Source organism: Calliopsis andreniformis, chromosome 3 (assembly GCF_051401765.1).
Source record: "Calliopsis andreniformis isolate RMS-2024a chromosome 3, iyCalAndr_principal, whole genome shotgun sequence".
NCBI classification, from domain to species: Eukaryota; Metazoa; Arthropoda; class Insecta; order Hymenoptera; family Andrenidae; genus Calliopsis; species Calliopsis andreniformis.
The window spans coordinates 25,976,117-25,997,154 of NC_135064.1; the positions used below are offsets into that span (position 1 = coordinate 25,976,117).

Here is a 21,038-nt window from a genome sequence, read left to right on the forward strand (position 1 = left end):
TCTGATATTTTCACGAAAGCGTTAATTTTATTTCTGTTCGAGTTAGACTCAAATTGGAGGCATAGCAGTCAACCAAAATAGCAGCTCTTTTTGTGTCAGTGCAAATTATTATTAAATTCTTGTGACTTCTAAAAGTCACTAAATTTCAACAATTTTATCTAAAAAAGAAATTTTCAAAGCGATCAATGTATGCCTTGACAGTCGTCTTTGCAGTATTATGTGATTTTAACACACGGCATCGCATAAAACGCACGCGAGAACATAACAGTGGATGCAAAGGTACTAAAGTTACGTTCATACGTCGCGATAACGATGCACAGAGAGACAAATTATACGGACGACACGATATCTCCGATTTTTCGCTCGTTATGCTCGTGAATTACATTGTTCAAAAAGGTACCGCAAATGACACGTAAACACTTGTCTGTCTCATGGATAAATTGTCGGGCAGAAAATTGAAATAAATCGACTCACCCTTATCCATCCTCCATGGGCAGTAACCACCACATACAGCAAGTACAGATCTATATCTTTCCCGTTGATTTTTGGACATTTCTTGAACGGTGTCCTGAAATTCGTAAAGCACCACTGTTAATATATGCACAAAATTTGAAAACTTGAAGAATTTATATTTCTACTCATAGTTCGATCGAAAATTGCAAATATTTTAATGCTACTTGATATGAAAAGATTACAAATACTGTAATATCGATTATACTATAATAGGAAAATTTGTATCCAGTAAATTAAAAGGATAATGAAAAATTATATATCTAATAATTGCTATAAGCAAATTTAGAATATTTAATACTTCGGTCTACTTGTTAATATTAAATAACCTCAAAAAGATGTACATGGAGTATCGACACGTAACGCATCAACGACCAAAATAATCGCATATGAAACCAAATAAATTCATTTTTCCATCATAATGAATCAAGTGTGCCATATCGGTCACTACAGAAGCGGGAGGTTAAGAATGCTAGGTATAACCGAGAACACTTTGTTTCCGTTTCCGAATCGAGTAAAACATGCGAACAATGACGTAATAAACGGCAGCGTCTTCGCGTGAAGCGATCTTCTTTGCTTGATCGTTCACGCGTTCTTAAAATCGCGTATCAACGATCTGCGAAAGCGAGAGAGAAAGGTAGAGCGCGGCGTTTAAGATGATCATGGAAAGACGCATAAATGGTTAAACAGAGAGAAAGATCAACAATCCCGTCGTAATATAACTATGGTTCGATCGAACAAGGTACATAACCTCAAATCGCGATTAAGATACGCACATCTTCCTAATCTTCAACAAAGAAACGACAACACACACGTAAACAAATATCTGAACACAAAGGCGAGAGTCTCTGGAAAACTTGAAACCCGAACGAACATAACCTCAAATACTGTCGACGCATTACAGAAGACTGGCGAGAATGGCAAACTCGGTCGCTAGCACACCGTTCATTCGAATCGTCGAAAAGTCGTAGAACCTAAAGTAGGAAAATACTCTAACCGAAATAATAGAAGAAACAATTATCCGGAGTAAAAGTCGAAGCATAAGCATAAAACGATGGAACGCTAAAATCCAGGACGTACGAGAAGCGATCTCGGAACAGTGGCTTACCCTCTAGTCTCATGAAAGTGACGGAGGTCCTTCATGAAGTTTTCCCTCTCCCTCTCGTAGGTGACGGGGTCCTTGTTGAGGATCTTGGCCATATTCGCGAGCGATAGAGTGCGTGGGCGTGCTAATCGGGGTGTGCTCTGGGTTTACAGGGCACGACGCAGGGGCAGCGGGCAGAAAAATAGTCGCGGCAGCACATGGGCGCTCATGAGAGCACATTTACCCGAGAAGCGTGCCGATGGTACGAGACAGGAGGTGGAGGAGGATAGCAGAGGACGAGGACGAGGACGACCGCGGGTCGACACGGGATCGCGACCCGCTCCCGACATCGGGTCGTCTTGTCCTGGCCCCGAAGTGTGTCTGGGGGCCGGTGGCCTGTGTGTGGCCTGTGTGTGTCTCGCGCGCGCGAAACGAGACGAGACGAGACGAGACGGCGGCTTGGTCGTGTTCCCTGTCTGGCTACCGTGTCGTACACACACCGCCACCCCGGGACACGGCGACGATCGACGCACCAATATACAACACGAAACAGTATCGGGCAGCACAGCGGGCGAGAGTCTCAGAACGGCGCGTGTCCACGCGTGTGGCGAAAAATCCCAGCTCTCCTCTCTGACACGGGTGTGTAGCACAGTTGTGGGTAGAGGCAGCAAGCAGAGTTCCACACAGCAGCAGTCACTCGCTAGCGATCGACCGCCGATTACAGAGGCGATCCGCGTTAACACGGGTACACGGGGGGCCGCAACGCGACTTTCCTCGCGGGCCCGCGGCGGATCGATTCACCTGTCACTTGTCAACGAAACGCTCGGCGGCCCTCAGGCCTCCGGGATACGTTGCGCCACGCACACGTATTACCGACGATAGTACCCGCGAACCGTAACTGTGCCCGACGAATTTCTCGACCGCGCGGTCCTTACTCGGAGCGGACGCGGCTGCAGACCGACTCACGAGAGCGCGTTTCCCTTAGAGCGAACGCTTGACGTGCGCCCGTATATCAAAATGGCGTCTCCTCCTGCCTGGCATCCATTGGCGAAGCCACGGCCAATTTCCCGTGTACGCGCTACGATAGCTCTACGAGCAGCGCCGACCCTGCACACACCGTCGCGACACCGTTTCCGCTCTGCACACAACCTCTCCGTACCGCGCGCGGCACACCCTACGCACACTCTCTCTACGTCATTTTACGAGCGACACCGCGTTGCCCCGACTTACACCACGGCCTGGCCCTCGGCTTTTTTACCCTCGCCGCACCGTACAAACAAAATCCCGGGTCGCGCAGTATTTTTACTTTCGAAACGGTTCTGGACCCCCCTCGCCAGTGGCGCACCGTTTGTTTGAATTGATCGTACGCTTCGCCGATAGAGGCGCGACCTACTCTGACGCACCGTGCTGACATCTCTCGACGGTGACTAGGCTCAGCGGTGCTTTCATGGACGACGGGACTCGGTTACTGCGCATGTGTCCTTCTATGGGCACGTTTACATCGTATAACGTTGTACTTGGAATTTCCTCGGGACCAAACATTTTCGTAGTGTTCGTTTTTTAGATACTGAAATAAATGTTTGGTTAACGTGTGCTGGTTGAACGAATTATGTGAATTCATGTAACGTTGGTTTTTGTGTTTTAATTACTTCGAGAGTAAATGCTGCGTTACTTGTCGCAACGGTGTAAACGTGCCCTTATTTAATATGATTTTTGTTTTAATGTCGTTTGATTTCTTTTTACGATTGAAATTAGTTTCTCGATCTCTAACGTTACAGTTTTAATAGTAAGGCGTAAGTGGACGTTAGTCGGCAATTTACTGAAATGTTTCTTGTCATATGTAAGAATTTCATTTACGTCGTGTTTAGTTTATTTAAAGTTTTACTGTTCGTTAGGATAGTATATTTTTGAAAAATGTAACAGAAAATTTTGGGGATTCTAATGCAGTTGTACTAAACGATTACCGTGATCGAAGGGCAACAGTGAATTTTTAAGCATTATTTGTGAAACAGTTATCGATATAACCTTTTTATAAATGTAAAGACGTCGCCGCCATGTTGTTACGATTTTAACCAATAGTAAAACGGAGAATTTACCTGTGATTGTATTACTGTATTACAAATTTTCAGTATTTATATAGATATTAATTCCATTAAGTGCTTAAACATTATAAACTCTGTAGATGTAGTCAACAGATTGAATAAGTTAGGACGAAAGAAAGCTTTTTACGAAAATGGCGGAAAATCAATACCATTTCTCATCTTTTATCCTACTTCTTTTAATAAAACTAATTAGTGAACGAATATTTCTAATTTCTTTTTAAAATTCTTTATTGCCAGGGTATATTGTCCTCTAGTCTACTTTAAAAAAAATTGAAAATAATAATTTTTGGTTCCAACAGAAATATTTGCTATTTTGACCAATTGCAAGAAGAAACGCGTTGAACCAATGGCAGATTTCCTTCAACCAGTCTTATCGGTTACTGACGTTATTGTCTTGCTCGATAGTTATAAGTTAATATTCTGTATACATATATTTGATCCTGTGCATAAATATACTCTGTCCAATAAAATAAGTAACATGTTAAATCCTACTTAATCCTTTTAGGCAATAATTGAATAATATATATATTTATTTGCTTTGGTTTTGCGTATTTCCATTGGATCCCAAATAATGCTATAGTCTAGAACTTAGAGTTATCAAATTTTACATGAAGCTTGTTTAGGCTTCTATTACTAATAACTGATAAAAAAATGTCAATGACAGGTCAAGAAAAATTAATTCCAAAAGGGTTAATCCAACATTCAACCCTGAAAAAACTGTTCGACTTTTTTAATTCACTTAATTCTTGCCACTCAAACACAAACGCATACTAGTAAAGGCATTGACCATTGGTTTAATGTCTTTTTTCCTTCTATCTGATTGGTTATGTTTTTGATACATTTAGAATAGTGTGGTCAGAATCAAATAAACTGTCTACATTTTATTTACTTTTATCACGTGGTTGTCCCTATGCCTGCGATCAACGTGACAGCGGTAATAATTTAATTTTTGTTTAAAAAATGACGTACAAACGGAGAAAGTATCACAGAGGAGATACTCACTTGAAAAAGGGTTGGCGAACGAAAAGAAGAACGAAAGATTTAGATGAGGTGAGATAATTCTGTCGTAACCTTTTTTCGTAAGTATGTGTGTCACGTGGTTGACGCTTTTCTCGCGATCGGCAATTATTATATGACACTTTTTATTTTAGATCGATGAAGATTTGAAAGATGAAAATGTGAAAAAATTGCTAAATCAAGAAGTAGATTTGGATAAACCCGGAGCTGGTCAATATTACTGTGTACATTGCGCGTAAGTCTTGGCTATTATGGTATTCAATTTTCCGATACGTAACCTCTTTCATTCAATTGATATTTATATGTGATTTCGAAGGGGAATACATGGAGTGTTATTCATGAATTTTTTTGTTTGAGACGACTAACTGTATTAACATTTAACATATTTTTGATATTTCATGTAGTTCTCTTCTCAATCCTTTTACTATTTATACTAATGCCTTAATATCCTTAATTTCTTATTATAGCCCATCATATGAATTAAATGATCGATTCTTTTTGCAGGAGGCATTTCATAAACAACACTGCTTTACAAGATCATTTTACAACAAAAGTACATAAACGTAGATTAAAAGCTCTTGAGCTAGAACCATATAGCATAGAGGAATCAGAGAAAGCTGCTGGAAAAGGAAGTTATATTGTCCCAAAGAAACGTAAAATTGAAACACTAACTAGAGATAGCTTTAAAATGGATGCTGACTCAGAACATACACCACAGGCTAAGGTAGCAAAAGTTGATGCATAGAAATGAAATGTTGAAGAGCATATATGTGTGCAGAAGTTAATAGAAGAAGATACTTGTTATGCACTAGAGGAAATTAAATTAAATTAATTCTATAATCATAGGATTCATAATGGCAAACTGTGTATCACATTTTGCAAGGGCCTGCATGGTCCATAACATTATAAAACCTCAACTTTTCAAACATGTTTATACACCTTTGAAGTATGACAGACGGTGTGCTTCTGCTTTATTTATTACTGGCAGGACAGCATCGGAAGCCTTTTCATTTTTGAAACCATATTTAGATTTTGATGAAAAACTGGCAAATATGGAAAAGCTACAGCATACTTTGACATCTAGAGGCTTAAATATAAAACCAGAAGAAATTAAACAAATGTGGGAATTTTATAAATCAATAAATGCAGAGGAATTTAAATTAGAATCAAGAAGTACAGAGGTAAAACATCAGATAACAAATATTCTTACAAAAAAGGACTTGACTCATGAAGAGCAGCAATGCTTAAATAAATTACAAACCCAATTGAAAACATTAAAACAAGATTTGAAATGTGTTAAACATAGTATATGGGATGTAAGTGAAAGTATAGTGGAGAAATTGTTAAAACTACCAAATGAAGTGGACCAGCGGACACCACTTCAGTCTCCTGTAGTTTTAAAACGTTCTAGCGCATTAAAACAATTCTCAGGAGATGCAAAGGATCACATTGAAATTGGAAGAAGACTTGGCTTACTGGAATATAAAAATCCTATGCAATATTATCTATCTAATGATGCAGCTCTTTTTGAACTCGGCGCATTGAATTATGTAGGATCTACATTTAGTGCAGACGACATGATCAGAATAACAGGCTCAGATTTTAGCCGAAGTGTGGTAGTAGAAGGTTCTGGCTTAAACCATGAAGATCCATCTGATGCATTTATAATAGATAATCATAGTGATGTAGAAGAAAATACTATAAATCGAATGCACCTTGTTGGAGGTGCAAGTTTAATATCATTTTTGGCTATGCACGCAAAACAATTGATAAATCCAAATCATTTTCCTATAAGATATTTCTCTACTGGAAGACAGTATACTCCTTTCCCACCAGGCTCTACACCCATTGGTCTATTTACTGTCTGTCAAACATCAGCTGCACATGCCTTTGTATTAGTTCAAGATGCAAACAGCCCAGAGTATCACGCGCAATTTGAAAGACTACTAAACACTGTTTCCCAAATATACGACAACATATGCGATCACTACCAAATTGTCATGAGACCCGCTTCGGAGCTGCGACCTTGGGAAACGATGCGTGTATCTTTTGAATTGTGGTCTCCATTTTCGAGACAGTACATAGAAGTTGGCCATATTTCTGTATGTGGTAACTATTTCAGTAAGAGATTACTGATCGCGTATCAGACACCCACTGGAAGGGACTTTCCTTCCGTAATATCTGGTACTGTCTTGTCAGTGCCACGTCTCTTAGGATGTTTATTAGAACATAATCCAGATAAATTTGTTATTCCACCAAAAATTGCAGAACACATGCCCATAGATCTTTCCCATTTTTGAGATTAGGAAATTAATTTCTAAATAACAGAGTACTCTGATAATTTTACATTGTTTTTGTACATACTTATATAGCGGTATATAAGTTTATAATGTACTCGTGTTGTTTTGACTTCGCTACTGATATTTTGCTAAAAGAAATACTTGTGAAATTGTGAATAAGTGTAAAATAAAATGTTTATTTTCCAAGTACTCAGTATGTTTATTGTGTCCTGACAAAATTTTTGTTTTACACGACCCTGATTTTGAGTGCATAGTTTCAGGTCGGAGATGAATTGATTTTCATGAGTTTTTTGTTTTCAGTATTTTTTTGTTATCTGCTCCTGACTAATCATTCTTTACGAATTCCTTGAGATTTTTCGTAAAGATTTAAAAAAATCGTATCAGCCATGGGTCTGGAAATGGGAGACTTGCCCGTTCGTATACGAAGAGTCGTGTACTATGCGTTGTCTCCGACAGAACAAAAAGTTTGGGCAAAAACGGTATCTCATAGTTTACCAAATTTGTTCATGAGAGCCATGCGTGCTCTTCCATCGATGACTCCAGGTATTATAAATCAGGCATAATATTCATGTTAATGTATCAATTACAAGAAGGGTTTACTAATTTATTACTTATCTTCTTTTCACAGGTTTCCTGATGACTGTGTGGTGTGTCATATGGGGTGAGGCGACGTTCAAGAGAGTACATAGAAAAGACCCAAAATTATATGAGAACGATACGTAAATCATTTTTAAATTGTGGAATGGATATTTTTTAATTTCAATGTTTGAATTTCATAATTGTCTTATATCGTTACTCATAAAGAATTAATTCCAATAAATGAAAGTTCAATTCTTTGAGGAACTTATCTCATACTGGTAGCTTAGCCATTTTATTTCAAACTTATTGTGAATAATACAAATAATTGTGAGATGTGATTAGTAATCCAGGGCGCAAATTAAAGCTACGCCCCTTTTTATCCAATGACTCTGAGGCTTTTGACTAGGAATTTCCATAGGCAGAACAAAGTTGGTCGAATGGCCAGTTGTACTCAGCGTTCCTGCTCGATTTATCGTTTTATAAATGGGGCAAAAATAAATTCCTGGTGGCTGTTTGTGATTGACTTCGGGTAACAGTAGGATCGGAGGCATATCTATAAAAAATTAATATACTGAAGTTTTTAAAATACTAGACGCGCAAATGTCGTCTTGAATAGGTGATTTCTTTGTTATTTGAATAGGTAGTCTCCTAACAGGTGCTATTATTAGGATAGGTGACCACAATTTCGCCAGTATTTTCAAATTTTCTAAAAATTAGAATTGCAAAATCACATGCTTAAAATAATAGTGCTCTAAGACTTAAGTAACAGCATAAACTTGATGAGAAACTTGATAATTTCATCGAATAGGTATTTAGAAATATTGTAAAACGTTTTGTTGTGGTCACCTATTTTCTGTAAGAACATTTTAGCCCATTAAAACATTTTCACGCAAATACAATTGTATTTACTTGTGTATAATTCTTTTGGAAAGGATTCGTTCAAGTAGTTTCCGTCCCATCGACATCCTTCGAGGAACAAACCATAAATAACGCAACCATCTGCTGGTCTACGCGTAGGCATCGACGACAATACCTACGATGACGAAGGTAGCGATGTATTCGTCTTTTCTTTGCAAGAAAATCCATTAATTTTCCTTACCTTGAAACTGAAATCAATCGTGTCGATAGAAACAATGTATTTCCGCGCGAAATTCTGTAAAGTGCCGGTGAGAAACGCTTGAGGGAAGTAAAAACCGGAAATCCAGAATGCTGCTGGTATACCACGGTCCTCCCAGGATCTCAGAAACGCGATTCGTTCTTTTAAGTCGATGAACCACGCTCCTGTTCATATATTTAAAGCTTTAATTTAACAATCTTATGCGTTTGAATAATCCCAACGTCAATGAACTCTTTGAAGCACGGAATTTTAGAATATAAAAAAATCCATGCTGCATAGAAATTTTATTTCCTATAAAATTTGACAAAGTAAGCTTATTTTATTTATTAGGGAATTGCTGTGCTTCGAATAATTTTAATTTTTCAAGGTGGTGTGAAAAATATCTCACTATGTATACATAGGTATTAAAAAGGTGGGACACTTTGAACTCTACCATGCTTCTTGAATAATTGACGCTGAATTAAAAAGAAACTCGAACAGCAAAATTACCCAGTGGCTTCAGCGATGGGTAACCCTTGTCTTGCCAAACTTTCGGAACTCTATTATTGTATAGACTGTTGGCCACTGTTTCTAAGTGCTCGGACATCACAACTAGTCCTTTTAAAGCTTTCAAGAGGTCCTGTAGTGTTGACTTTACAATTCTCAGTAAACCATTGTAGCGAATTGCTTCCTGCACCAGTACAGTGTTGAACGACTCCTCGTACAAAACCGGATACCTTAAACATTCGACTTCATTTAACGACTTCTACCAAATGGAAGAATCGTTTTCTCATTGTTCAAGTGAAACTCATTTGCCAGAAAGTGATTAACGCTTGGGTTACTCGAACAGTGAATAGAGTGGTTTCGAGATTGAACGATTGCCAACTCTACTACAATTATCTCATTGGAAGGGAAGAAGTTTTAGAGTACTTCGATTGTATGGCTCCTAAGTCAAAAGTCTGCGGCATTGTCGATAGCATGTCTTGAGCTAATTGGGTTGTGACCTCTTCGATACTAGCGGCCGCAGAACCGACTTCTCGCGGTTGAAGGTGGAGGAGGGTGTCTAGGCACGAGTAGGTTTCCGCTTGCGCGAAGCTTATGTCTGCGTTTGGATGCATCCCGAACAAAGAAGGCTCGTCGTTTAGAGGGAATGTTTTAATGTAATCTATGTACTCTTCATAGGTTGCCGTTTCTGGGAGCTAAATGGTAAACAGTAATGAATATTGAGAGGGTTTCCTTTTTTTCCTCGATACCTCTTTCAATTTTTAACTTTTTTCAGTTTGTATATAAGATGTTCGGTGGTGGAAATTTTAAGGGTTGATTTGTAGACTTCTACAAGTAGGAACAACAAAATTATATTTGAGCCATCTTGAGAACATATCTTCTCAGGCACTGCGAAGCTAGTAGAATAAGCCTTAAGTCAGACATAGATAAGTCGGTAGAATAAGTTCTGAGTCAAGCATAGAAAAATCAGTAGAATAAGCCTCAAGACAGACACAACGAAGTTAGTAGAATAAATTCTAAGTCAGACACTTTTTACATGAAATTTAGAAGTCTTCTCAACAATGAATAACTCTGACACGAAGCTTCAAACTCATTTTCGTCTCACTTAGCGTGTAGAGCCACTCCTTAAAATTCCTGACATCTGCTATTGAACACCATGTATACAAATTTCAAAAAAAAATAAGTCATGTCACTATGTCTTAGTACTTGAAAGTAGTGTCCTTCTTCATCAAATACATATGTCGATGAAAGAATTTCTGGTTTGTAGAAATCCTCCAGAATAGTCAGCACGCATCGACGATCCCAGTCGTCTGTTATTCGCCCGCCATAGTTGATGTGGCCCGCCGTGTATATGAGAACCTGTGGAAACCATCGCAGGTGCAATTCAGGTTTCAGAATACATACGAGCTTATGTATATGAAGAAAAGTCTACCTTGAATGGCACCGTCTCGTATTCTAACAGAAACATGTGAAGTTGCGATATGCATATAGTTAAATCGCCGTCGGTGAATTCATAAGGGATATTGAAACCCAGAGAACCGAATTTCCTTCGCTCAAGAAGTACCGAATGGAATAAGCAGAGAGAAAATACGAGCCATTTAAATTGACCGACTTTCGGGTGATCGGATTGAAGGAAACTCTGCATTTCGATTACTTGCGTTAAGTATGCGCGGAACATGTTTGCCTGTAAAAGGAAAACGCGGTATGTGTTAAAATCGCAGAGTTTCTGTATTTACATATATTGAGCCTGGTTTTATATCTTACTTTTACGCCCCTCGGTGGCTCGACTGTCATTTTGCTACTGTTTTGAAGAATACTGACAGGGAAGTCTGGAGAAGGTGCCGATGTTAGCCACAACCGGAAATCTCGATTACTTTTCCCCCTTGCCAAAGTTTCCACCAAAGAGTCCAGCTCTGGCATCCAGCTTGGCGCCAGGTGGCAATTCTGTGAAAATGTGTTTTCTTACTATACAGTACTATTATGATAGAAGTCCACGACTTGGATTCGGTCGGAAGATTAGTGACTGCTTTCAAGAAAATATGGATACATGAACTATAGAGCTTGTTTCCAAACTACACTGTATAATAGTTGATCAGGGTTTTTCTAAGATTCTATTTAAATCTGTTTTTAAGTTCTTTCTAAGAATTTCTATTCTCAAGATTTGTTTTTCACATTGAAGTTCATTTTTCATTTCTTTAAAGTCTTAAAACTATTTGATTCTTTTTGTCGTGACATGTATACCAGTCAAAACAAGGAATCCTGAGCATTGAAACAGATGGTTTCATCTTTACTCTATTTTTGTTTCTATGTCTTCGAATTCTAGGAACACATTTCGATGATACAATCTTGTGAGGAAGATAATTCTTGGAAATACCGTATTTTGTCTTTGTATTGGAGTTGAAATGCAATTTCATTCTTTTTAATGCCTTACGAAATTATGGTATTGCTCTACGTAAATTTTTTATTCACGTGTATCGTTTTCGCTGAAGGAATTCATTAGGCATTCATGAATAGTCTCCAACACGTTGTTAAAACTACGCAGAAAGACAGATATAGCGATCCGAATATATACTCCAAGCTGGAAAGTGGTTTTTTTACGAAGTGCGTGAATAAACAAGGGACGTCGATTTCATGTTTACCTTCACTCGTTGTACCTGTCGTATCAACGAGAATACGTTCTTTCGCCTCTTTGTTTCGTTATCAAATGGCGCGATCCCCGTTCCACGATACGATAAATCATTTCCCCACTTGCTGCTTCCCTTTTTTACATATATTCCACAGATAAAGGAGATACCTCTTTTTCTCTGTCCCTTCTTTTATCGCCTTAGAAAATACCCGCAGGATATTCGCTCTTTTCCTTTTCTTTTTAAACGAGGGTATTCTTTTGATCGACGATCGCAATATTTTTAGGTATAAGGCGCAACAAATCTTCCCCTTCAACCGAAAATCGTCTGACCAATTTCTGAGGACATTTGATGTCACAGTGACCGATATTTTCACATAATGGGGACATTGCTCCCGTGAAACTTTTATTATCGATCTCGAAATCTGTGTTTTGGTTTACTGGTTAGGTACCTACCCATGTTTATTTGACTCATAAATTTTGAACGAGTTTATGGTCAATCGAAAGTCAATTCAAGCGCAATTGAAGGTCAGTTCAAGATCTTTTACAAGGACAATTCAAGATTTCTTTAGATCTACTTGGAAATTAATTTAGAGCATTTCCAAGGTCAATTTAAGGGTCAATTCAAGGTCAATCTTTTAGATCTTATTTTTAAAAGAAAGTGATAGCTTTTTTTTCGTATCACACCTATTCTTTTCGATGTTTCCTACTTTTACGGATGTCCGGGTCGTTTCCAACAATAAGATCGATACCTGAGGGCAACGACAATGAAGTTCCCAAGGGATTTTGATGTAAAAAACAGAAGTTTCGATAAGAAACGGGTGACTAATCTTGAAAAGCCTTTGACATCTCCATTTATCAAGCCTTTTTCCACAATATCCCAACATCATTCAAGGATTATCCTCAATCCCCATATGTTCAATCTTCTCACAGACATATCTTTAAAGCGGAAGTACTACAAACTCTATCTCAAGTGAATACCTATAAATTGGATTGTGACTCGTGGATGAACGTTCTATAAAGGCGAATTTACACTTTTTTACCTTGAATGTGTATCATGGATAATTCATCCACAGTGAAAGTGAAAGTTGAAAGATGGAGACTTCAGACTTTCAGCCTAGACCACTAGTGGCCAAACCCTAGCGTGATAAGAGCCATGTTTCGTCTATCAGAAATACTCGAAAGTTACAGTATTTTATACATGTGAGTATTAATTATAAATCACTCGGTAACAAAATAAAACGGTCCCTAGTTTCACGAAAAAAAGTCGCATAGCAATGAGTCTGGGCTCATTTTAAAGCCCCTATTTTTTTTGGTAAAGCCTCTACTTTTTTATCCCTGGATTGAATATTCTCGGAGACGCTTTTGTACTGGGGTGGTAACGTGAAGGTGGTTTTTTTCCCTCAACATTTTTCTGGGAGGATTTTCAAAATCTCGAAGTCACATTAGATACCCAGAAGAGCCACGGTTTGGACATCATTGGATAGATATATTTAGACATTTCATTGTTGCTTTACAATTAGTGGATCAGGCATGCATTTCAGCAAAAATAAAGACCCAGATGAAAACAATTTTTGCACCTTTCACTGTGAATGAATGATCCACAATACGCGTCCAAGGTGTAAAATCTAAATTCACCTTAATTAATAGAATATTTAATTACCTGGAAGAAACACCAGAAACCATGCTCTGCGCACATCTTCAGCATTGCCTCAGCTCTTGGACCCTGTCCCTGTCCAAGCGATATCGAGTGCAATTTCGTTCCCATCTTCAACCTGTCTGCGAACTTGTACAATTCGGCCGCTGGATCTGTACCCGTGGATAGGATGAAGACAATCGGTGTAGTAGGGGAAGATTCATTGTAAACCGCTGATAATTCCGTGGTTTGCGGCTCTACGAACTCCTGTCCCAAGTATTTAGCCAGATAGAGTTGCATCGCGTTTGTCACCTTGTCTGGACGAAGACACTTCAAGACCAACATCTTCTGAAAGTCATCCAATGCACTTTGCCAAGGCTCGGGGTAAGAGGCCCTTGAACAAATAAAAACTTTCACGGACTCAAAGAACACAATTAATTGTGATAGATTTGAATGTTTAAGTAGAGTCTTTTGCGGCAAGTTCCTTGGAAGTACAATTTAATCTTGTAATTAGAATATATTTTTTTGTGAGCAATTTCAGCAGGTATAATTGATAGATACTTTTTTACGAGTAATTCCAAGAGGTATAATTGAACCTTATACAGGTATTGAGTGTTCTACAAGTGTTCTACTAAAAGGTTAATGAATCAGATTATAGCAGGAACGATATTTTAATTTAGTAATCCATTCTGTCTAACTCTTTTTCCCTCGTTCCAGATACAGATTAGTGAATAAATTATTGCGAAGAGAGGAAGATTTAGCAGCATCGATTTTACTCACAAATGCGCTTCTTGCTCATCGAATACGCGTTTGAAATGGGCCAGTGACTGTTTGAAGGACTCCACAAAGTTCTCGAATTTCGGTAGGTTCTCCAGTGCTTGGATCTCTTTCCAGCAACGTGGCGTAATCCATTCTGACGCGGGATTTTCCCTGTCCTACGATCGGGGGACAGATAGATATTTTTATGCATTCACAAGATCCTCGAAATCCATTTCACAACTGCCACCTTTTATCTAATTTGCAAATCGAGGATTCTTGCCTTTATATACACGCGAAAGGTTTGCTTGAACCATTTCATTTGAATCTTTTAATATCTCTCCTTCCTTAGCGACATTATTGCGTTATAATTCTTACTTTAAGAAGATTTATTCTGAGAAGTAAATTTCCTTTTAAGTTGGATAGGAATTGTTTAAACTCCTTCTAGGAAGATCAATTTGTAATAATCGTCCTCTCTCAGATATTTTGTTGGCTCGTAGTTTCAATAATAAATTATTAAAACAAGAGGAGTTGTGTAAATTGAAACGAATAAATTTTTGAATTTTACTGCTCATTATTCTTTAGAATTAGATCAAATCTTTACTGATACTATTTATAAATTTTGAGAGAAATACCTAACTATGGTTAGTCAGATTACGTCTGATTACAGTTATACTTGACAAGTTTTCAAATTCTTGAAATTTAAAAAAAATTTCGTTCCATATTTTTTATTTATTTCACTTTTTTCTCTCTCGTACCACTATTTCGAGAAACATTCTGGATTACTCAACAACAGGTGGGAGGAAACTGAAAGGATGATTTCATGTGAAAAAAATTAAATTCTTCGTTCAAATCATACGATCTAATACAATAGAATATCTGTACTGAATTGATTTCTTTAAGTTCCTAGAAGAATTCATCGATGAGTATGATCTAGATTGCATTTTTTCCCATTCTGGCGAAATGAAATTTCTCTGAATGAAAATAAGAGGAATGCTCTACCCTTTGATCAGTTTTATATCGTATTATGATCGTGATTTAATTGGCAACAGATGAACGGTTCACCGAACTCTTTGTCTTACTTCAAGCGGTTCAGTGCCAGCTAAAAAGTGTCTCCATTCCGTCGGATCGATTAATTTGTCGTTCATTCGTATACGGACACAAACGAGGAACGCGAAATGCAGTTTATGCCTCTCGAATAGGCTGCGGCACACGTTCGTGAAGAGGGAGAACATAAACTTCTGGTTGATATCATTGACCCGTTTTCCAATGTCGGCTGAAACGTAGTATCGTTCAGATAATGCGCGTTAAAGATAATGTGGGTTAGTTGCTTGTGCGCGTGGGTGAGCAGAATATTCAATGATTGAAGGAAATTTACAGTTATTAGTATTCATCGAGCCGTTTATTGTCCAAAGTGATTCATTTTGTGAATGTTTTGGAGTTTTCAGAATTTTAATGCCAAAGCATTTGATTGATGCTTGACTTTTTGAGTTTAAAATAAATATTATTATTTTATTTTGCAGAGTTAATCGATTTGGCAAATAAACGGCTCAATTATGTCGAAGAATCTTTTCACGGATTATTTTGAGCCACTCAATGAGTAATCAAGTGGAAAATTGCTGCTATGACAAAGTACATGCTAAGAATTTAATATCACGGATGATTTACCCTGATTTATCCTGACTTTATTGTACACCAGAAAGAAATTAAAAAATTCAGAAATTATTTACAGAATGTCAAGAATATTGCTCTTAATTTGTAATTGAGAATGTTTCGGATTTTTGTGATGTTAAAAATTGTACAAATAATGAAAATATTAGTTATTCTATTTTAAGAGATCCATCAAATTATTAAAATCTTGTTAAGCTAGAATAATTAGAATATTTTTCTCGTTTACTGCAACTGTGGTATAAAATAAACTCGTGGTGTTCGACAGCAGGTGTCAGAAATTTGATGGCGTGATTTTACGTGCCAAGAAAAGAGGAAAATGACAAATGACGAAATTGCGTTTAAGGCATCATTTCCGAGTTACTAAAGAATGTTAAAAATAGCTTCTAAAATATGAGCGAAATGTGTCTGACTTGGGCAGTTATTCTACTAGCACGCTGCGTCTGACATGGGTAATGCGCTTCTCCAGTAGAATAAGTCTACGAGTCAGACACCTCTTGCGTGCACTTCAGATGTATCTTTAACAACTAATAATTCGGAAACGAAACTTCAAATACTGTATTATAGTAGGTAACAAAGAAAGTTCTGTCGCTTTTGTAGAGTGGAAAATTCTGAGTTTTATAAAAATGAAATTCGTAACCTATCTTCTTGTTGGGAAAGGGTAATTTAGTGTGACTTGGGAAACAAAATTATGTCCTTTAAAAATCATAGGATTACTGTAACTTTAAGGGCGATAGAATTTTCCTGCTTCCCCGATAATTTAAAAATAGCAAAATTTAGAGCTGTGTTACAGTTGCAGCAAATGAATGATTTGTGCACGTATTGGAATTTTATTCAACCTTATTTGAGCGCCATTAACTTTAAAATAATTATGTGGAGTTACTGCATTTTGGTACGATATTGAATAGAAATAATTAACGAATAAAAATCGTTGTACTGACCGCTCTTTTCCGTCGCAATTATGCTATTGTTGAATATCTCGACGAACCATTCGAGGGAATACTGGTACATCGTGTCGACAAATTGCAGATCGGAGAGGCAGAAGAAAAGTATCTGACCCCGTATTGCCACAGGAATGTACAGTGACCTGGTTGCTTCTATGTCCGCCTGAGTGATCTCGGCTTCCACCATTTTTACCTGCGATGCGAGTAATAAGCTGTATTACGGTCAATTTTGAAGCTCCTTGTAAGTAGATGGAAACAGAAAAAGTTTTCAATTTTTTGTTCAATGTACGTAGTTTCTTATAAAATAATTTTTCCTCGAGGTATGTTCAGGACATCTTTTAATATTAATGATGTAAAATGTCAAAAGGAATTTGACTGTAATAGAAGTTTTCTCCTGAAGATTCTACTACTGTATTCACTGAGGGAATTTTTATTTAAGAGAAATTTTATCGTACCTTAATTTCTTCGCTTTTAACTTTGGATGCTTCCAGGGTAAGAATGAGGTCCATATCGTCGACGGCAGAACCCTCTGACACAGACAATCTGTAGAGAATCCTGTCCTCTATTTCCTGCAGTTCCTTTCTCATTTCTGCGTTTGATATAATTAAGGCGTTTCTTGCTTGTTCTAAATCGGGTCTTTCTTGAATAGCGACCAAAGAGAGCATCTGATCTTCTAAGCCACTTTTACAAATTAGGTATTACGTTCATTAATTATAAAGCTTCAGTACTTCGAAAACGAGATTGTAGATATTTATGTAAATTCGAATTTTTTTTTAATTCCATTAAAGTAATGGAAAATAAGTACAAGCTAGTGCTTCTACACTCTTGCAGATATTTTCTCAAAAATTCTTCATAAAGTTGATTATTTAAGAATTTTTCCAGATTCAAAGCAGAATATTGTGTCAACGAAAGTAGAAAAACTGCACGTCTTATAATAAATCTGTTGCGTAGAAAATCTGGAAAAAAGTTTCTGCCTAGGGAAAAGTTATGTCACCTACGTGGCGGTCAGGGCGAAGTTGACCAGCAAAATCTTCACTGATACTTCAGGCGTGTAATGGGGATTCGAGAGCCTGGTGGTGAGGAAGAGACGAAAGTCGGGATTATAAGGGACAATGTTCTCTCCGATTTTTATGCACCATTGGCCACCATGCTCGAACAACGATCGCATAAGTATGGGATCCAGGCCAGCTTCTAACTCTAGGCCGACGTTTTCTATCAGACAGGCTCTTCCAAATCTCACGCACGATTCCAGAACGCGTAGAATATCTTTGTCCGTCATTTTCACAACGGACATTCCGCTGTCCTTATACTGTTTTCGGTGAAAACATACAAATTAAAAAGATCTATATTTTACTATACTGTGCTATGTAAAAAGCTTGCACAAACTTTATTTGACATGAAAATAAAAAATAATATTCTGAAATAATGCACTACATATTTCAATTTTTAATTTAGAAGTAACTAAAAAAATAATTTCGTTTCGTTTTACGATTAAATAAATCATTCTTTTTTTAAGTTAATTTAGTTAAATATAATAGGCAACCAAGAAGCAGGTGCTCGAATATTTTATTTAAATAGTGTTAGAGTCTGTTCAATATTAAATTAATAGTATATAAATGTTAAATTCATTTTCAATAGAGTATTCCTCGGCTTACTTTAAAACTATTAAATTATTTATTTCCGACACTTTTTCTCTTTTGCATGTTTTATTCACCTCTGTCCAACATTGAAAATTTAATTACAAGAGGAACAATGTTAAATGTGCTTTAAATCACGACGTGCTTACGCTAGAATATCGATGGCAATTTTCGTATAGATCGAGGGGGCTCAGGTGAACGTCATTGTACAAAACAGCGGTAAAGTATGATACTATCATCGTGAATCTGTTGTCAGCTACATTTCAATTAAAGTGAAATGCATCACAAGTACTGCTCCAAACAACTCGAGGGTTGTAGAATTAATTTCAAGGTGCAAACAAAATTGAGTCAAGATCCATTATACGTCTATGTATTCCTCGTAATCCTCACGAATTTAGGACAGATTTAAGATTGCAAAATTGTGAGTGATGTTTCTCATTCTTATGTGTATATTGCACAGTAACTAGGTCATGGAGATAAGACTGCTAAAAATTTTCGAGTTAATGAAAAAGTCTACTTTATAGAATCTGTGACTCTCATTACACATTTTTCACGAATTTACGTAGAGATAAGTTATTACCTTTTACCAGGATTATTCATTATAAACTTCTTTCTTATTTGAAATATCCTGTTGCTTTTTCCTAGATGAATTTTTTGTTACTTAGAGTGTTCAGTACAATAAGGAAATAATTAAATAATAGAAAAGGCTATGTCTGACTTGGGACCTATTCTACTGATTTTGTTGTCTTGTCTGAGATCTATTCTATTGACTTCGCTGTGTCTGACCTGTCCTAACCCAGACCTATTCTACTGATTTTGCTATGTCTGACTTGGGACCTATTCTACTGACTTCGCTGTGTCTGACCTGACTAGTGCACAACGATAGTAGAATATGTCCTAAGTCATACACATTTCACGTCTATTTTAGGCGTTTCCTCAAAAATTAATAACTTTAGAATCTAAGTCTGAAACGTAATTTTGTAATTCTTAATTTTTGTTCTGTTTTGCCATACGTCTGGTACTTACACATAGTCGTTAATTTATTTACTAATAATTTCAGCAATCCACTACAATATCCTATCCAGAGAAGCAAGATTTTTGCACATACAAAAAACCATTATCCTTTACTCACCATAGAGCGTACCCACTTGTTTGCCTGCGCCTGAGGATCGATAAAAAGCGGCCATCGCTTCGAATGCATCGCCAGGACAGCGTTTTCCACGGACAACATATCCCTAGGTAAGCCTCCGATCTGCCACTTTCTTATCTCCACCTGATCGCCCAGGGTCATCACAGGATCACTGCCTGGCGTGTGGGGCACACCTTCGCCGAGGATTTTTTGCCAGGACGTCAGGAGTGTCACACGGTACTTGTCCGTGAAGGGTGTCAAGTAAGCTATCGCTCCTGTCAACCAACAACTCCCTTTGTGATACGTAAAGCTGGTGAAACGTTATTTATGGAAAATGCAGGATATAGAAGTGTTATGGGTTAGGTGGACGTTTTAAACGCGGAACGTGAAATATTCAATGCTGTATATGATATTATGCTTCATTATGACGCGGAACTAGCATCCTTACAATATCAGTTTCATGTCGAGATTAAATTGGGTTCACTCATGAGCTGAGCTGAAGTTAAACTTATCACGTATTTAACTCGGTTTAGCACGCCTATTTTAAGGTAAACGTGGTTAAATCAATTAGCAGTGGCATAGTTTATGGCAATAGTACTCTTTTTATCTATATAAAACTCTACATTAATTCTAGAATATTTCTCTGCTCTTCTAGAAAAAAGATAAAAATTGGTAAGTATCGTTTTTGATAGCTTTTCAATTACTCTCACCGCTGATATAGGAACAGCAATCCACGTTTAAATTCCAATAAAGGTGCCAGGCCTAAGTTCCAATAACTCAGCCCTTTTATTCATTATCAGCGTAATCCAAACTTATTTAAACTTGTTCAAACTCTACCTCTCTCGCGAAAATTCCAATGTGGACCTTCTACTATATCGAAATTTGAACGTGCTGTGCTGTACTTACAATATAAAATTGTGAATCCAGAAGTCTTGCATTCCCCAAAAAATACCTTCACCATTGAAACGAGGAATAGTTCCTACCGGAAGCCAGGAGGATATCGCCGACAGCATTCTTTAAGGACACATGTATTTCAGCGACAGTCGACGTCCAGCGTATCTGCTCCCCAGCGAGGCCAACAATCAGCCTGACAGCTCTCGCCATTCTGTCCTCGCAAAGCTGCTTTTGCCTCTCCAGTTCCGCCTTCTTCTCTTCCTCCATGCGTAAAAGGTCTCGGAGCTTCTCGATACCTTCCTCCACATCCTTCAGCCTTTGTATCGCGGCAGTCAGGGCCCTTTCAGTTTCTTCGAGCGCCTCTTCGGCCTTCGCCAATGCCTCCATCTTCGGTTTCACTTTTTGGGCCACGAAGTAGTAGTTGTACATCGCGTGCACCCACAGACACAGCGAGTAACAGGCTTTCGAGACGTATTCGATCTGGAAGACAGTAATTCCGCTTTTAAATACGGTCGATCGATTGGGATTATGGATGTTAACGTTGTGTCTGTGGTGTTGA

At 37.8% G+C, this 21,038-nt stretch overlaps 5 protein-coding genes across 7 annotated transcripts in view; 3 read left to right on the forward strand and 2 right to left on the reverse strand.

Annotated features, from left to right (window-relative positions):
* The window catches only part of Bap170 (Brahma associated protein 170kD), a 61,442-nt gene extending 58,449 nt beyond the window's left edge, over window positions 1-2,993 (reverse strand). For all 3 annotated transcript variants that reach the window (XM_076393261.1, XM_076393260.1, XM_076393259.1), the window contains exons 1-2: window positions 1,619-2,993; window positions 475-568 (exon numbers count right to left, since the gene is read on the reverse strand). In XM_076393261.1, coding sequence (XP_076249376.1) covers window positions 475-568; window positions 1,619-1,710 — 186 coding nt within the window. In that variant the 5' untranslated portion in view covers window positions 1,711-2,993. The remainder of the gene's footprint in view (window positions 1-474; window positions 569-1,618) is intronic.
* Window positions 2,994-3,404: 411 nt separating this feature from the next.
* Window positions 3,405-5,458, forward strand: LOC143177239 (zinc finger protein 593 homolog). The gene is made up of 4 exons (XM_076375097.1): window positions 3,405-3,434; window positions 4,629-4,746; window positions 4,848-4,948; window positions 5,218-5,458. Exons 2-4 carry the CDS (start codon window positions 4,657-4,659, stop codon window positions 5,456-5,458), a joined length of 432 nt encoding a protein of 143 aa, XP_076231212.1. The 5' UTR covers window positions 3,405-3,434; window positions 4,629-4,656.
* A 109-nt stretch (window positions 5,459-5,567) lies between these two features.
* LOC143177238 (serine--tRNA synthetase-like protein Slimp) lies at window positions 5,568-7,155 on the forward strand. The gene has a single exon (XM_076375096.1). It carries the CDS (start codon window positions 5,568-5,570, stop codon window positions 7,011-7,013), a length of 1,446 nt encoding a protein of 481 aa, XP_076231211.1. The 3' UTR covers window positions 7,014-7,155.
* A 184-nt stretch (window positions 7,156-7,339) lies between these two features.
* Window positions 7,340-7,849, forward strand: LOC143177240 (cytochrome b-c1 complex subunit 8). Its single transcript, XM_076375098.1, has 2 exons — window positions 7,340-7,556; window positions 7,642-7,849. Exons 1-2 carry the CDS (start codon window positions 7,400-7,402, stop codon window positions 7,734-7,736), a joined length of 252 nt encoding a protein of 83 aa, XP_076231213.1. The 5' UTR covers window positions 7,340-7,399; the 3' UTR covers window positions 7,737-7,849.
* An 81-nt stretch (window positions 7,850-7,930) lies between these two features.
* LOC143177362 (dynein axonemal heavy chain 1) overlaps window positions 7,931-21,038 on the reverse strand; it is an 89,861-nt gene continuing 76,753 nt past the window's right edge. The window contains exons 72-87 of the mRNA XM_076375236.1: window positions 20,569-20,959; window positions 19,589-19,860; window positions 17,818-18,128; window positions 17,275-17,500; window positions 16,817-17,012; window positions 15,290-15,483; window positions 14,232-14,386; window positions 13,479-13,845; window positions 10,957-11,136; window positions 10,625-10,876; window positions 10,399-10,551; window positions 9,619-9,887; window positions 9,199-9,425; window positions 8,692-8,873; window positions 8,502-8,625; window positions 7,931-8,145 (exon numbers count right to left, since the gene is read on the reverse strand). Of these exons, the coding sequence (XP_076231351.1) occupies window positions 7,931-8,145; window positions 8,502-8,625; window positions 8,692-8,873; window positions 9,199-9,425; window positions 9,619-9,887; window positions 10,399-10,551; window positions 10,625-10,876; window positions 10,957-11,136; window positions 13,479-13,845; window positions 14,232-14,386; window positions 15,290-15,483; window positions 16,817-17,012; window positions 17,275-17,500; window positions 17,818-18,128; window positions 19,589-19,860; window positions 20,569-20,959 (3,714 nt within the window). The remainder of the gene's footprint in view (window positions 8,146-8,501; window positions 8,626-8,691; window positions 8,874-9,198; window positions 9,426-9,618; window positions 9,888-10,398; window positions 10,552-10,624; window positions 10,877-10,956; window positions 11,137-13,478; window positions 13,846-14,231; window positions 14,387-15,289; window positions 15,484-16,816; window positions 17,013-17,274; window positions 17,501-17,817; window positions 18,129-19,588; window positions 19,861-20,568; window positions 20,960-21,038) is intronic.

What these genes read in the sequence shown, in the direction of transcription:
- LOC143177239 (XM_076375097.1), top strand. Translation starts at nt 4,657, where the DNA reads ATGACGTACAAACGGAGAAAGTATCACAGAGGAGATACTCACTTGAAA. An exon ending in GAACGAAAGATTTAGATGAG is followed by an intron (nt 4,747 to 4,847) that starts GTGAGATAATTC and finishes TTTTTATTTTAG; the next exon opens with ATCGATGAAGATTTGAAAGA. An exon ending in TATTACTGTGTACATTGCGC is followed by an intron (nt 4,949 to 5,217) that starts GTAAGTCTTGGC and finishes TTCTTTTTGCAG; the next exon opens with GAGGCATTTCATAAACAACA.
- LOC143177238 (XM_076375096.1), top strand. Translation starts at nt 5,568, where the DNA reads ATGGCAAACTGTGTATCACATTTTGCAAGGGCCTGCATGGTCCATAAC.
- LOC143177240 (XM_076375098.1), top strand. Translation starts at nt 7,400, where the DNA reads ATGGGTCTGGAAATGGGAGACTTGCCCGTTCGTATACGAAGAGTCGTG. An exon ending in TCTTCCATCGATGACTCCAG is followed by an intron (nt 7,557 to 7,641) that starts GTATTATAAATC and finishes TTCTTTTCACAG; the next exon opens with GTTTCCTGATGACTGTGTGG.